This window comes from Anopheles moucheti, chromosome 3 (genome assembly GCF_943734755.1).
Source record: "Anopheles moucheti chromosome 3, idAnoMoucSN_F20_07, whole genome shotgun sequence".
Lineage (NCBI taxonomy): Eukaryota > Metazoa > Arthropoda > Insecta > Diptera > Culicidae > Anopheles > Anopheles moucheti.
Genome location: NC_069141.1, coordinates 57,099,651 through 57,114,749, shown reverse-complemented (window position 1 = coordinate 57,114,749; position 15,099 = coordinate 57,099,651). Strand labels below are relative to the sequence as shown.

Below are 15,099 nucleotides of genomic sequence, written 5' to 3'. Positions count from 1 at the left end.
GCAAAACAGAGGCAAAAACGATCAGCGCAGGACGAGGACGAGTACGGGAAAGGATGAGATTTCCCTGTCGACCGAACCAAAACCCGGCACCTAATTAATCAACGGACCGGTTTTGGGGTACGGTTACTGCCGTAGTCCGATGGGTAGTTTTTTTTCTCCTAGCGAAAAAAATGATCAGCTAACTTTCGTTGCGAAAGTTACATTCGCCCACCGAATAGCTGCGGTGCGGTAGCTTCAACTCGCAAGCTATTCAATTTCGTTTTAAAATTTGCAACATTTGTGTGAAATTTCAATTAAACTCATTTACCATTTCCCACTGCCTTCGAATCTCATTGCTAATGTCATCCATTTTCGTCTAGTTAGACGCCCCGTTCTCTGCTCGCGCTCACAGTTAGATTTAACTTTCCCCTAAACAGACCACATTATTTGAACGCTGTTTTCCCATGCGACGCACAACAATAAACTTTCACTGCAACAAAATGTTAATCACTCGACTCGTTGGGTCGGGGAAACAAAATCGGCACCATTTCCGCCACCGCACCACACCCAACTACTGTCGAATGTAAATTCCTCCAATTCCGCCCCCTTTCCTTCGTGAAGCATTTTTCGGAAAATTGAAAACGTGAGATAAGGGACCCCGCCCGCCCACGGCGTACCGACCGGATCTCGCATCGTCTCAAAGCGTTCGCGCGAGAAACTTACGCTAAAATTAGCGAATATTTTGCATTGCCGAAGCAGAAACGTTCGTTCCGTGTGGGACGACAGCCCACAGTGTCACGTTTAGTTTGGTTGCTCGCTGGGAAATGGTGGGAAAAACAGATTTAAATACCGCCCCCCGAAAAACATACACACGTGCACACAAAACCCCCAGCCGGGCCAGGCTCGTTACTGCTCGTTCAGCATACGTTTACCAGACGGATAAGCTATTTTGCAACAACACAACCAGCCCCGGTACACCCAGCCAGCACAAACGGATGCCGTGGACGATCGTCCCCAAACAACAAACGGTCCAAGGCAGCAAGCGAACAGAACAGATTATCCGTCGAATGTGAGCAAAACACCAAACTGGGCTGGGTTGGTTGGTTGGTTTCGACGGGTTTTTTTTTTTTGCTATTATTATTATTTTCATCCCACAAAAGGAGAAACAGTTTGAATTTATAGACAAAATTCCCACACCCACCAAACACACACACACAACCGGACGGGAGATGAATTGTTTTGCCCATCCCACAAACACCCGGGGAAAACTTCATCCTGCACCAGAGCGCGCACCGATCAGCAGTGTACGCGCAAATGAGGAATGACGGCGCGTACGACGAAACTGTCCTCGGGTACGCTTTCCGCACCGTAGCGTCGAACCACACCGGATGGCTTCATTAAGTTTCGGGTTGGCTCTGGCTGTAGCGCCTGTGACGGGACGGTCTGCACAAATGCGGTCGCTTATTGCATGGCTGGAATGAATCAAACCGCATCAGAAAACGAAATATCAATTCGTGACAAATGTTCGCCATCCTGCCAAGACGTGCTTTTGAAGCTTTAAGGTAAAAACGATGCAATACGATACAATAAATGTGGGCGACATTTTAGGGAGGGAGGACACCGACAACGGTTGGTGCAAAATATTATAGCGTGGAAATTGTGGCACCTGCTAAAAACACCGGCCACACCTATTGAGTGTGGTTTTTGGTGGAGCTAAAATTATTCCTTTTGTGCTAAGTCACTTGAAGGGAAGTAATTCTTTTCTCAGCGACAAGGAACCATTTGTTTTTTTTTGTCCGACCATTGGAGCGGAACATTTATTACACATACAGCACGCACGTTTGAGGGAACCGTTTTCAGACACCTTTCTCATTGCCCATGAGTGTTTGTTTGTCTATTGATTCCAAATTGCCATCTGCATAATGATGTTTATCTTAACTTTAACTGTTGTGAGTTTTTAAGATTTTTTTAACTTAACTTCACTTTTTTATTTTTAAGTTATTTTTACGTGCATGGTATAATTTAGATTTCGATAAAATTTAAAAAAACCCCCTGGTTCGGGTTGTTGTTTACATCTAGGCGTAAAACTTGTGTGAGGGTCAAATATGCTATTTGAACGTTTAAATTTTTATTTATTTTTCTCATTGCACAGCTTGATTGCTTAGAAAAAAAAGTAGCAGTAATAAACTTTGAGTTGTTTGTTAAAGTTTTTTTACTCTACTTTACTTTTTTTTACTTTTAAAGTCATATTATTTTTAATAACTGTGTGTCGACCTCTTGGCAGGGTTTATGGCTACGATTTCTGATATTCGTTAACTTATTTTGCCTTTTTCCTGGATAATAGTTCAGGATGAACCACCAGGACCGTAAAGAAATGCAACCAATAATCTTGTGAAACTAACACAAACAAGACATCTAAAATTCTAAAACTGTACTCACAAAAATACGAAGAAGATTACAAAAAAAACTTGCACAAACTTGCGTTGCAATGCTATGCAAAAGTATATGGAACATCGGTACACAAATCATAGGAAATCTACTAGAAACAACTATGGAACACTCATTCAAAAAGGCTCATTTGATTGTTTTTTTTTTTTTTTAAACACTGCTGATAAAAAACGGTGTCAAGGCTGGAACTAACTTCACCGTTGATTACGGAATGCACTCCTAATTAGAGTATCAGCAATACTCCGAACAAAGCTAACGCCGGACTAAGCACCGGAGCTAACCGTATTCCGAAGTCAACTCCGAACTATACTATCATATCCGAACTCATTTTTTTCGGAATTGAATCTGCTTATTCCAGACATCTGAGTCAGAGAATCAACTCAGGATCTCCCATCGCTATTCCTACCTGGTGAGACCAGCGTCGCTTCCAAATACAGTACCGTGCTCCAGCGGTGATGCAATATATATTCAATATGATTTTTATATCGTATAAAAATAATCGAACAGTCGATTTAACTTAAGCGAGGTTTTTTATTTATTATACATTTTAACATTTTAACGGCTCATTGCCGTATTATTAACCATATATTGGATGAGGAGAGTACAAATTTCTCAATGCATTTCCTCCTTGTGCTTTGCCTTATCCCGGACATGCTCGGCTGTGATTGTGTGTTGGTGCTATTGTTACGGCTTTGATGCTGTCCTGTCAAAGGAGATCGTTTCCTCAACGGCTTCAAAATAGCTCTAGCTAAAACAGGACCACACAACGAATAACAAAGGATAGGGAATGAAACTTCCTTCTCGACTTTTTACTCCACGTTGTCTTCATTAACTCAGCGTGGCTTGTTTGCGACAAAACTAAACGAATTATGTAAGAAAATATTTATTTCTTGTGCCTTTAAAAAAAATGAAAAAAATGACAACCATTTAATTAACTTTCACAAAAGCAGTGCATAAAGTATGCCATGATGTACAAATTGGATTTCTTTTTTTTATTATCGTTAGAACGACCAGGCCATACATCTAAATTGGATTGCCTTAAATTATACACAACTATTCAACTGTCACACTGTTCGACACAATATCCCTAATATGTTCAGCATAAATACACAAAATCACAGTATTCTCTCACTGTCAGTCGTGTCGTGTCCGTTGCCACGTATGAAATTCATCACAAATCGGTAGCTTACATCGATAAAATGCACACAAATGGTTATGCCGACACACTTTTCGTAAACAAACGACCCAAACGATCCATGGGAAAATAATTAAAACTGATCCTCTTCAATTTGCACTACGTCTGGAAAATGCGCATTTCCATGGCAACCTCTTGCCAAGCCCAACATCGATTGGGCTGCGTACGGCGGTACCATCTTTCAGCTGCGTACGATCGATTCGATTTCCAAACCAAACCCAAAGCAACACCCCAAAGGGATGCAGCACTTCATTCCCAACGAGGTGTGAAGAGTAAATAAGTATCGGGGGCCGTTAGGCTGCAGGGCATCGCCCTATATATGACCGTACGGGGAGCGATTGTGCCCGCTACCGCACTATCGACAAGGCCGTATTTTATCTGCAAAAACTGACTGACCATAATAAAATTAACACTAACCACAGGGGTCTTCCATTGCACGAAACATGCCTTTCTCTACCCACTGGTGTGTGTGTGTGTGTGTGTGTGTGCTTTCATGTGTTTCACGGCAACCGGAAACCGAACCCAAAGTCCCACTCAACGTCAATCCAATTAGGATGCAATTTTGGGCATCGAACGTCGAACCACTTACTGCTACTGCTACTGCTACTACTGCCCGTCAGTAACGATCGGTAAATGCTTTGGCCTAGTATCGGATCTATTGCGACAAAACACAACTGCCATTTCTGCCCATTTCATTCCCTCGCTTCAAGGATGGGCCAACGCCACAAGAAACACGCGCGGTTCGAATGTCCCTGGAAGATGCCGCACAGGAGAAATCGATTGACGTACAGGGAAAAAGCGACCACAAAATTAAACCAAACACTCAGTTTATTGGAAAATTGGGAAGAAGCAGGAGTAGGAGTAACTGGAGTAGGAACTCGCAAGGCGGGAAGTAAAAGGACATCGAGGTGCATGCTCTTCGCCGTGAGAACTGCAGCTACGGCTGTGAAAGATGAAAATGCAAATTATCTGGCCAACCGACCGATAGACCGACCTGCTCCGGTACCGGTAGCGGTTTTGTCTCGCGATAAAACCCATCCCACGAGCGTGATTCTTCCGACCGCGGTTTCTCTGCTTTGAATTGATAAGTGTTTAGAATCGACACTGTTTGAGGATGTTCGTCGTGAGGATGTTCTTCACCTCAGGCGTGACATGCGAGTTATATACCAAATAATTTAAATAAAAGTTCTATAAACGGTATGAATATATAAAGATATTTAGAGACAAGCAAGTCCTCAATTATAACGAAGGCCTGTATTTCCCATAATTCACCTCATTCGAGAGACAACGAGAGTCAATCGGAATCAATTTCAGTGGAAAATTTGTTGACTTATCAACTATGTTTCAATTCACGAAGAGCGAACAGGCCGTATTAGTTGATAATCAACTTCAAACAATACCAATAAGTTCATGGTGTAATATATCTTCACTATCCCAGGTATTTCAGGTCAATCTTCAATCTTGACACAAATTCCTCAGCACAATCTATGCGGAAAGCTAAGTCCTTCAATTCCAATCAACGACGAATTAAAAATATCTCCTGACACTGAGCGAACCAACAGGACATTCTAAACGGACCTGAATGGATGTAATCTTAGGCATTTCACAAGCTCCATGTACATATCATCCCAGCAACGAATTCCATTCCTCACATCCAACTGTTCCGGTATTCTTAACGCTCTTCCAACAAAAAAATAAGACACAAACACACAGAACCACACTGCCACGACAGGTTGTCCGGGGAGAAAATTAAACTGCCGGCAAAAGCACGGAATGCACTTTTGCATTTTGCATTTCTACCAAGTGGTTGACCGTACGCCGACGGCCAACAAGCTCAAGCCGATCTTCGACATCCGTTCGCGCCGCCTCAGGTGTTATGGTGGGCTTATGCCGCGTTGACCCGCTGTGCCATGTGTGTGAAAAACGAGGTCAGACGGAAAACGGGGAGCCGAAGGCGGAGGAGAAAATTGTATTGCAAAGATAGAGGAAGAAGAAGTAACAACAACTAAAAAAAATGCTGCTATGCAACTGTCTGCACTAGGCAAGTTCAGATCGTAGCAGGCCGTGTGGTGTACTGTTCCTGAAAACATTCCAAAGCAGTCAGACACCAGGTACCATGGGTCTCGCTTCGTGTGTGGCAAAACGCTACCGAATACAACTATTTCGAATTTCCAACCGGGAAAACCGGGAGGTCTAATCTGTGTTTTTTTTTCCTTTCTTTCTTTCACTCGCTCTCTCTCTCTCTCTCTCACTCTTCCACTCTTGCACTGGGGTCACGTTCGGTACGACCGTGTATGCATTATGCAATGGTTACGCGGTCTTCTGAGCTGTGCTAAATACTGGCTGTTGTGGGGCAAGGTGTGCCGGCATGGTACGGAAGGGTCATACATGTTGGAAGCAAAACTCGACCCAATTTTAATATTTCAGCAATGCATTTGAAACATTTCATTATTCATAGCTGGCTGTTCCGCGCGTCGCGGCTCGCAATAGGCAAAGCATCAGCAACGGGGCAAAAAATGGAGCATAGTTCATACAAACTAGAACCCAAAACCCCTTATCGTGGTAAGGTGCATGGGGATGGACGTTTTTCCACCCTACGACAGGGGAGGTTTTATTACTCAATTTTCACATACCTCTCAGATACATAGTACCGAGCATAAAATGCTAACACCGTCCTTGTCTGCTGCTACTTCACCTCATAGCTTTCTGCTTGGTTTCCAAAATCAACACACACACACACGCACACACACATCATCCAAACGAAATGACCGGAAGTACTCGGAAAGGAGCACTGTTAATTGGCACTACGACCCCGCCCTACAACCACTCGCACGGTGCTACATTTTTGAAACCGTCAAACTTAATACCAGTGCTAACGTTAATCCGAATATAATCCCAAAAATGAACCAATTTAGACTAAGCATACCCACGAGTTTCCCCTACACGAGGTAAGGGGGGGTGGGGGGTTTAGGGCAACATGACTTTTATAGTCGCATATCTTTCTTGAGCGAAATCTGAGACTGGCGAGGTCACAATAGGGCTAATTAAAAGTGAACATAAAAATGAGCGCCTAAAGGTAGGCAATGTGCATAGCATAAGGACGTTTTGTTGAACGGTATTTATTTTCTTCCTCCTGTTTTTTTTTTTGCACTTTTCAACCAAAAACTTTCTACAACACTCACGGTGCGGCCCACGTGCCCACCGTATGCGTGCCAGTGATGTGTTTCCTGACACATTTTATGCTCTTTATGGTTGCTACTTTGCAAACATTTTACTACATTCCAACTTCTCGCGCACGCACCACGCGACCCAGTGCGTGTGCACAAAGTTTAACGACAAAGTTTTGCGACCTGCTTATTAACGGGCACCCGGTACCATACCGATGCCCTATCGGCGTAAAGGTGGTAAACTTCCGGCACATGGGAGTTTCCGTGCGTGCAAAAATCGCGTACTATCTTCGTAACGGTCTCCGAAAGCGTACCGCCGAATTGGGTGAAATGTTATTGAATTGAAATGATTTTCCGCCCATTAATGAACTCATCAGCGGGTGTAAATTGTATTTTATTAGTACCACCTTCGTTTTTTTCTTGTTTGTTCTCATTCACTCTCTCTCTCTCTCTCTATCTGCTTTACAGAATACAAAATCTAGACTCGATCGTACGGATAGCGGATCGTGAACTGCCGGTCGTGAATACCCGCGGTGACGTCCTGTTCAATTCGTGGAACGGCATCTTCAATGGACAGGGTGGATTCTTCTCGCAAGCACCGCGGATATACAGCTTCAGTGGGAAAAATGTGCTCACCGATATGGCGTGGTAAGTAGAGATAAAGCGAAAAAAAACACACACAGAAAAGAAACGTTACGTACGTGTTCGCAGACGCATTACAACGAACGCGTAACTTTATGTCAACCGAAAGCCGACAAAATATTGGCATCCATTTCTTTTTTTCTTTGTTGTATTAACGAATCGAAGTAGACTATGGGCAGTCACACGGTATGTGGAAAGAAAGAAAAATATTCACCAATGTGTTCGAGAACAATAGCTGACATGCGCCTAAATGTATGCAAATTGGGAAATTTATTCTTCTTTACGATACGATTACTAACGATTGCTGCTCTCAAAGATTGTCTTTCAGTAACTCGTCAAATGTTTGAACGTTTTCGACCATTTAATGTATGGTTCGTCACTCAATGCGAGCTTGTTTTACAATTATGCATTACTAACTATACTATTTGACTGGTATCTTTGAAGGTTTTTATACGGTACTTTTAAGCCTCAGTTTGCATACCTTCGGGCGTTTTGAACTCATCTCACAATTATATTTGTACATTATTATTATGTACATTGTTTGCGGGTAATTTTTTTTCTAGTAGTTTTTTTATTTTTACGCGAAAAATCAAATTACGCGAAATTATGTGACACGCGTAACTTGGGAAATGACTGTACAATATGTTAAGCCCTTTTTAATTAAATTACACTCGAAATGACGCAAAAACGGATCAGCAAGCAAAGTTATCATTCAAAAAGATATTTACACAATTAATTTCCGTAGCTTTATACCACACCCAAAAGCATAGTTTAATGAGCGTCGCCTTGTTTCTTGTTGTTGAATTTAATGAAAGTAGTAAAACTTGTTATACCTTTTTCGGAACAAGTTAATGCGACACAAATTAAATATTTTTCACTTAATAAATTCCATAGCCTCCTATTCCTCCCAAGCCTATTGTCGACTTAGTCGACTTAATTTTAAAACCACAACAGCAAAATACAAAAATAAAATATAATTATTAAAACTCAAAACCAAACCATGTCCATGCTCGCGTGTGACACACTGTGCTTACGGGAGCAAACACATTTTGCGGTGTGTATGATGCAGGGTGGATAACGCATATATTTCTTCGGGCTTATATGTGCCGATGGTACCGCACCACTAATGTAGTTTCGCTTTCATCACACACAATACATCACGCGTCAGTACCATTAGACACAAAAGGTATTAGCGAGGAAAATGGCGACCAACATACACAGAAATATATGATCCCTCCCCCAGATATGACGTCAAAGAACGGGCACAGCCTCCGCAAAGATGTCACTTTGTCATCGGCTTAAGGCACACGGCACGGCCCGGCACACTCTCTTATTCCCCAAAGGGAGCTAGGCGGAGAAGCGGGACGGTGGGTAGTTATGGACAGTTCGCCACAGATCAGACACAGGGCGTACTATCGTGATGTGCCTGATACCGGCCATCCAGTCGTACCCGTCCAGTGACCGTTGACCCAATTAAGAAGGCATTAGTGTCAAAATATAATGAGGCTACATGGATTAGTTTTTAACGTGTTCACCACATCTTCGGTGAAGTGTGAAAATGTGTGCTGTGTATACGCAGAGCACACACTGCGAAATAAAAACCTCCCTCCCAGAGGAGAATTGGAACAACCACTGGCCGTTGAAAGCATTATTATCGAAATAATCATCTACCGAAGGTGGCATAAAAACTGTTAAATATGCAACCCGCATCAGCAGCCAACTAAGATCGATTGTTTCTTCTAAGAGGGTGAAAAGGGTGGAAAACGGAACCTTCAGAATTATTCCATGCAGGTGCACAAAATAACGATCCCAACGATGTGCCACGGTCGGTGGGGTTTTTTGGGGGCCCGTGCAACAGAAACACAATTTATTCATCCTGTTCCCTTTTTTTTTGGATGATTAAAATGATTTAAGACCCGGGCGCTCCTGTTGCTCCTGGTCGATGGTGGCCAAGTTGTTGTTTGCACATACCCGGCTCATCGAAACGATTCAATCAATTTCTAATTTTTGATTGGGGTTTGCTGTTTGATGGTGATGTTTCGCATGCCATGCGTCCCATTCCGATTTGCTGCACGTCTCTTCATTCTTTTGGGGCACCGACAAGTGGCACAGTCGCTCATTACTAGCAAAGCTGTCTGTCTGTATGTTGGAATGTGTGAGGGAAGGGGCTGCTAGCAACATTGGGGCCGGTGCTTCGAATTGCAAAATCAACGATACCCCTGGGTAAAAGTGCATCCTTGCCGACACAAACGTCCATTATCGTTGGAAGGCCGTAAATGACTCTCATGATAATTTGCAATTTATCACATCAATGCCCATAATTTATTCGCCCCGGGTGGTGCCCGGAAAGATGTTTGGTCAGTCTTTTCTCAAATGGCAAGCTTTTTTCCTTTTTGATGGGGAGAAGCCGGGAGCCTCAACAGAACGTCATGAAACTGGAAGAAAAATCACATCGAAAATCCCAAACGACAGCATCCGTAACGTTGTTCGGCTTCTTTGGCCGGCAAGCAAATGCAATAAACATGCCTTCTTGTGCATCTGGTCAGGGGTTTTTTTTGTTGTTCAGGGCACAACATTCAGTTCCCAGGGTGCCGGGTATGTACCGAGCATCGTTTGCCCCTAGAATCCAATTAAATGTCTACGGCATATCACATACTCAAACAGGTATCGACCGAAAGGTCATATCTATCCAATTTTGGGGCCAGATTGTATCAATCATAACATAACCTTCCGGCGTCAAAATGAATGCCGATCGGATTCTCTTCCCTTTTAAATGGTTTCCTTGCCACAGCGGAAGTGCGTGTAGTATTCGTCCGAGTATACAGACACTCACACACGGACATGGACATGGAATAAAATATGTGTCAAATCAAATTTATCAATCAAACCTCGCAAGTGACACGTAGATCCGCAAAACCAAATTCAACTCCAGAAGACACCGAACCCGGGGCTATTGATCAGCAAAGGGTTGTACGAGTGAGGGAGGGGGGGGGAGAGACAGGGGCGGAAAACCCTCAAAGAAAAAGCTGACTTGTGTGACAGGTTTATTTTTCTACTCAATATGCTTTCCCGTCAATCACGCTTTTCTCATACAACCGTCGCCGCTTTGTGTCGACTCAAATCGGAATTTTATTTTCAATTCCTTCGTCTTTTTCTCTCTCTCTCTTTTATTTTACTTGTTCAATTTTCTTCTTAAGTAGAATTCCATCATTTTGCATTTCAGGGGAATCCATCTCTTTCTCAACAGTCAATCCTTTCTTTCCCTTGACACAAAATGGTCCAATATTTATCAGTTTCCCAAGAAAAAAAAAATGCTAAATTTATACCGTTTGTCGCAGCGACACTCACCTGTCCATGAATGGTACGCAAAATATGGGATGGAAGAAAATATTATTACACATCAGTGGCCGGCTTGTCGGTCAGGACCATTCAGCGAGTTTACGTTTGTGGTATGAAGGATCAAGAATTCACCGATTCACCGAAAATTGGATCGAAATGTTTGATAACGGGACATCCTTCACAAGCCTTGGGGCGAACGAAGAATAGCGGGGGGAGGTGTATGGTGAGATAGGAAAGAGGATAAGGATAAGGTACGATACTTTCGTTCCATTTCGTTCCAGTCAAATAATGAACGTCCCGCATATATCTGCACCTCACAGTTTGGAGGTCGAGCACGACGACGGGATATGGCACGGGTGTGCCACAAAAGGGAATCCCAGACGCAGCACATGCAAGCATGCAATAAATAATGGATCAATTTATGCTGGCCACCGGGGGGCTGATCTGGGAATGAAATCTTGTTAAGAGGTTTTACGGTAACGATGGGTAATGAAAATTCAATATCCTTCCAATTTCGGGACGCATTTCGGCATTTTTGAACATCCCAATCCCAATCGGGTTGCGTATTTAACAGCCAGCCAGTGGACCACTCCGGGGTCCGGGACTCGCACTGCCGAGAAACAGGGAACGGAACATGAAGAGAAGAGATTAATTTTGCATTATTATTCCATCCGTACGATCAATGCTGCAATCAAATTTCGAAGGTCAGTTTTGAAGAATTCCAGGCATAATACTGGCGGTATTTATTAAGGTTTCAGTTGCTGTAATATTGCACGCTGGTGGTCCATCTTCATTTCTGCGAACATGGAATATTTATTCAACAGCAAATCCGTTTATAACTGTAGCAGTGGAACGGAACGGTAACGAAAGAGCGCAATACTTCATCATTTCACAACGGAAAACTGCGATTTAGTGCGTGGTTTTTAATCGTAGTAGTCATTGATTTGTTGGTCTCTCTTGGTAAATCGATTGTGTTGTTGGTCAGCCCCACACACCAGTAGTTGTTATGTCCTTGTTTTCATACCTCCTATATTATTATGGCAAGTACTCAACAATCCGAGATTAGGATGACTTTAGTCCTCAACATTCGGACAAGTATGATATCACTCTTCAAGGTTTCGCGGCTTTCTGGTCTCTTGAGTCTGTTGGACCAACGAGGCGCCATAAGATTGTGAGAATAACACAGTGACATCTAAGAATTGGCAACACAATTGCTTTACCCGTAAATATTCTAAATTCTTGAAAGATTCTTCGTAAACTAAGCATTCCTTTTTTGTCTCCCAACAGTTCATTGTCGCTAATATTTGCCTTCGTTTTATTCTTGTTTTCCGCAGGCCCCAGAAACTGGTGTGGCACGGTTCCAGTGCGCACGGTGAGCGTGCGATAGACACGTACTGCGATGCCTGGCACTCGTTAATGCCGGACAAGGTCGGTCTGGCCAGCAGTTTACTCGGTAACAAACTGCTAGACCAGGAACGGTACTCCTGTGATAATCGGTTCGTGGTACTCTGCGTCGAAGCGGTCCCGCAGGACCGAAGACGAAAGCGAAGAGACACCCGAAGGTGAGTCTTAGTTTGTTCCTTAAAAACCTATAAGACTAATAAGTGAACAACTAACAAAATTATTTAAAACAAGATTAGTTCCACAAGGATTCATTTCCCTCACCGGAGATGATATACGGACGTGATACTAATCCGTATACTTTATTCTACCATTCCAGCCAACACGAGTTTGCCAACGAGAAGGAGTACAGCCAATATTTGCAAAGTATCAGTGCACTGTAAAGAAACTCGCAAACGCGCATCATAGGAGTAGACCCGAAGTCTCCCGTACCACACAATACTCAGAACATCGCATAAATAGCATCTTCCCATCGTACTACCGTTCGATAGATATCATCATCTTCATCGACAACTTCGGCGAAATATCCGAAACCATTGATCCCAAACAAAAAAAACACACAGACACAATGCAAATGATAAATAAGATAGGAACTAAAGAATAGATAAGAAAAAACAAGAACAAAAAAACGCTGAAGAATAGATTTGGAACAAAGCATGAAAACACAATGTGAAAAGGAAAGAAGAAAACGAGAAAAAGGTGAAAAACAGAGAAAAGAAATAAGATAAAAGATTAAAAACAAAAACAAAACAGATGTCCCTAATCGGGCAACGAGACGGAGAGCCACAGCGCTGCAACTGAATTAATGAAATAATGATAATAAGTAATTTTAACAGCAGACAGTCCGACGGAGTAGTTACGCTTTTCTTTAACGAATTGTTTAATTTGTTTACTTACCCTTACCTTTACTTTCGTTGTTTAGCAATTGTAACATACGGTAAAAGATGGAGTGTGTGCGAATGACCCGAGTGACTAATGTAAAACAATATGAGAACACACACAAAACTCGTTAGCTCGTAAGCAAAGGTACAACATGAAGCGTCATGTGGTTAGCATTTAAGTGGACGATAGCAGTGACAGGTAACAAGATTCAATTAACGCAACACATGAAAAAACAGTTGCAGAACAAACAAAACAAACTACCATATTAGCCATATGTCACAGAAAGTATGAGTCAAATTGTGGGCTGTACACGGCCCGACCGAACTCTCGTCATGTTGATAGTCAAATTAATCATTGCCTCAATGCCGATCAGTTTGCATCACTGTTGTGCTGATCATCTACTACCGCTCTTAGTGGATCTGTCTTAGGTTAATGGCAGTCCTGTGTGAGGGGATGTGCAAATGCCATGCTGTCTTTTGTCTTCTGGTAGATAACGTAATGGATGAGAACTCGCGTTCCCTTTACCAATCTCTAGACCAACGTTGTGTTTTCTTTTGTCCTGTTACTGTCTTTACTACTACTACTACTACCACTACCACTACTACTACTTCTACTACCTATCATCATCACTAACTCTACTCTAGTGCACTGTGCCACAACTCGATGACAAAGTCCCAAGCGCAAGCAAAACGTAAACTTAATACCAAAATGGAGCACACTAGTGTTACCTTGACGACGACAAAAACCGCGTGTTGTGAATAGTATGTGACCAGTGCTACAGCGATTCGGTAGGCGATCTGTAAAGACCACATTGAACAAAGCACTGTCCAGTGTGTGGTTTTTAGTCGGATTTTTTTTAGATATGTAAATGAAATACCTTCAATCACAGCGTTACAGCAGACTCACTTGTGTACAGCGCCACAACAACACATACACGAACCATTCTGGGGAAAGAAATACGTCTTACCGTACTTGTAAACACACACCCTACCCAACTCTCTCTATCACATCCCACCAGAGTTCACAAATGATCCTTTCCACCCTGATCCCCACATTGTTCCGTAGTAGAATTGTTGCAATCTCGATTTGTTACAATTATTACATTGATTAACGCGCGCGCTCCTGACAGCAAACCATTGCAAATCTACACGGAGTGAACGAATTTCAATGCAACTGATGAAATACCATCAAGGCCAGAGACGTTTGTGTCATTTACAATGAGTACAGCGGTGAGCAGGCGGACAGAATAATGTAATAAGATAAGTAATTACCTGTAGTCTTAAGGAAGGTGCACACGCGCAGCAAACAGGCGCGTGTGTTACGTGACGGTAGCGATGGTTTAAAAACAAAAGTCGATAGATAATAAGCTATTTAACTAACAACGGTAACTATTAAAAGCCAACGGGAGAGGGAAATGAAACAAAACCCAACACAAGGATAACAAAAACAAAAACACAGAAAGAGATCCATTTTTCTGCAAATTACGTAGGTAATGAGTTTAACTATTGTTTTTCAAAGTGCGTTTTTTGTCAATATCAGTGGTACGAGAGGGAAGGAAGATCTTTTCCACACAGCTAACTGTGTGAAGTATATGAGAACCACAGGCGTTCTGGGTGTAAGAAGCTGTTATCTTGGGAGGGGAATTACAAATTGGATTCGGGGACAAAACAAAAGCGGAAAATTTGACTTGCTGTAATAAAAATGAAATTCAACCAGAAGAAAATGGAATGAAAAGTTTTTCGAGTGTGAAATGCTGTGTATATCACAGTTTGGTGTTAATAATAAAACACTTCGATGCAGCGGCGAATCAAACGGTAAGCGGAGTAGGCGGTCGCCTAGGGCCTCGCCGTGATGGGGGCCCCAAACAATTTGTGCCGATTGTGCGAATTTTGCGAATTTAACAGCAAGATTAATTATAAGCAAAAAAAATTATTAATAAGGTAAAAAAATGAAACAAAAATATCTTCCTCCGTTATCAAAATAATTTGTTGCTATGTTTAATGCAAAGAAGAATATCGACTTTGTGACTTTAAAGAATAAACGAAA

At 42.4% G+C, this 15,099-nt stretch overlaps 1 protein-coding gene across 5 annotated transcripts in view; it reads left to right on the top strand.

Annotated features, from left to right (window-relative positions):
- The window catches only part of LOC128305629 (collagen alpha-1(XVIII) chain), a 215,179-nt gene extending 200,419 nt beyond the window's left edge, over positions 1-14,760 (top strand). For all 5 annotated transcript variants that reach the window (XM_053043173.1, XM_053043178.1, XM_053043175.1 and 2 more), the window contains 3 exons: positions 7,258-7,437; positions 12,105-12,332; positions 12,491-14,760. In XM_053043173.1, the coding sequence (XP_052899133.1) occupies positions 7,258-7,437; positions 12,105-12,332; positions 12,491-12,554 (472 nt within the window). In that variant the 3' untranslated portion in view covers positions 12,555-14,760. The remainder of the gene's footprint in view (positions 1-7,257; positions 7,438-12,104; positions 12,333-12,490) is intronic.
- The last annotated feature ends 339 nt before the right edge of the window (positions 14,761-15,099 follow it).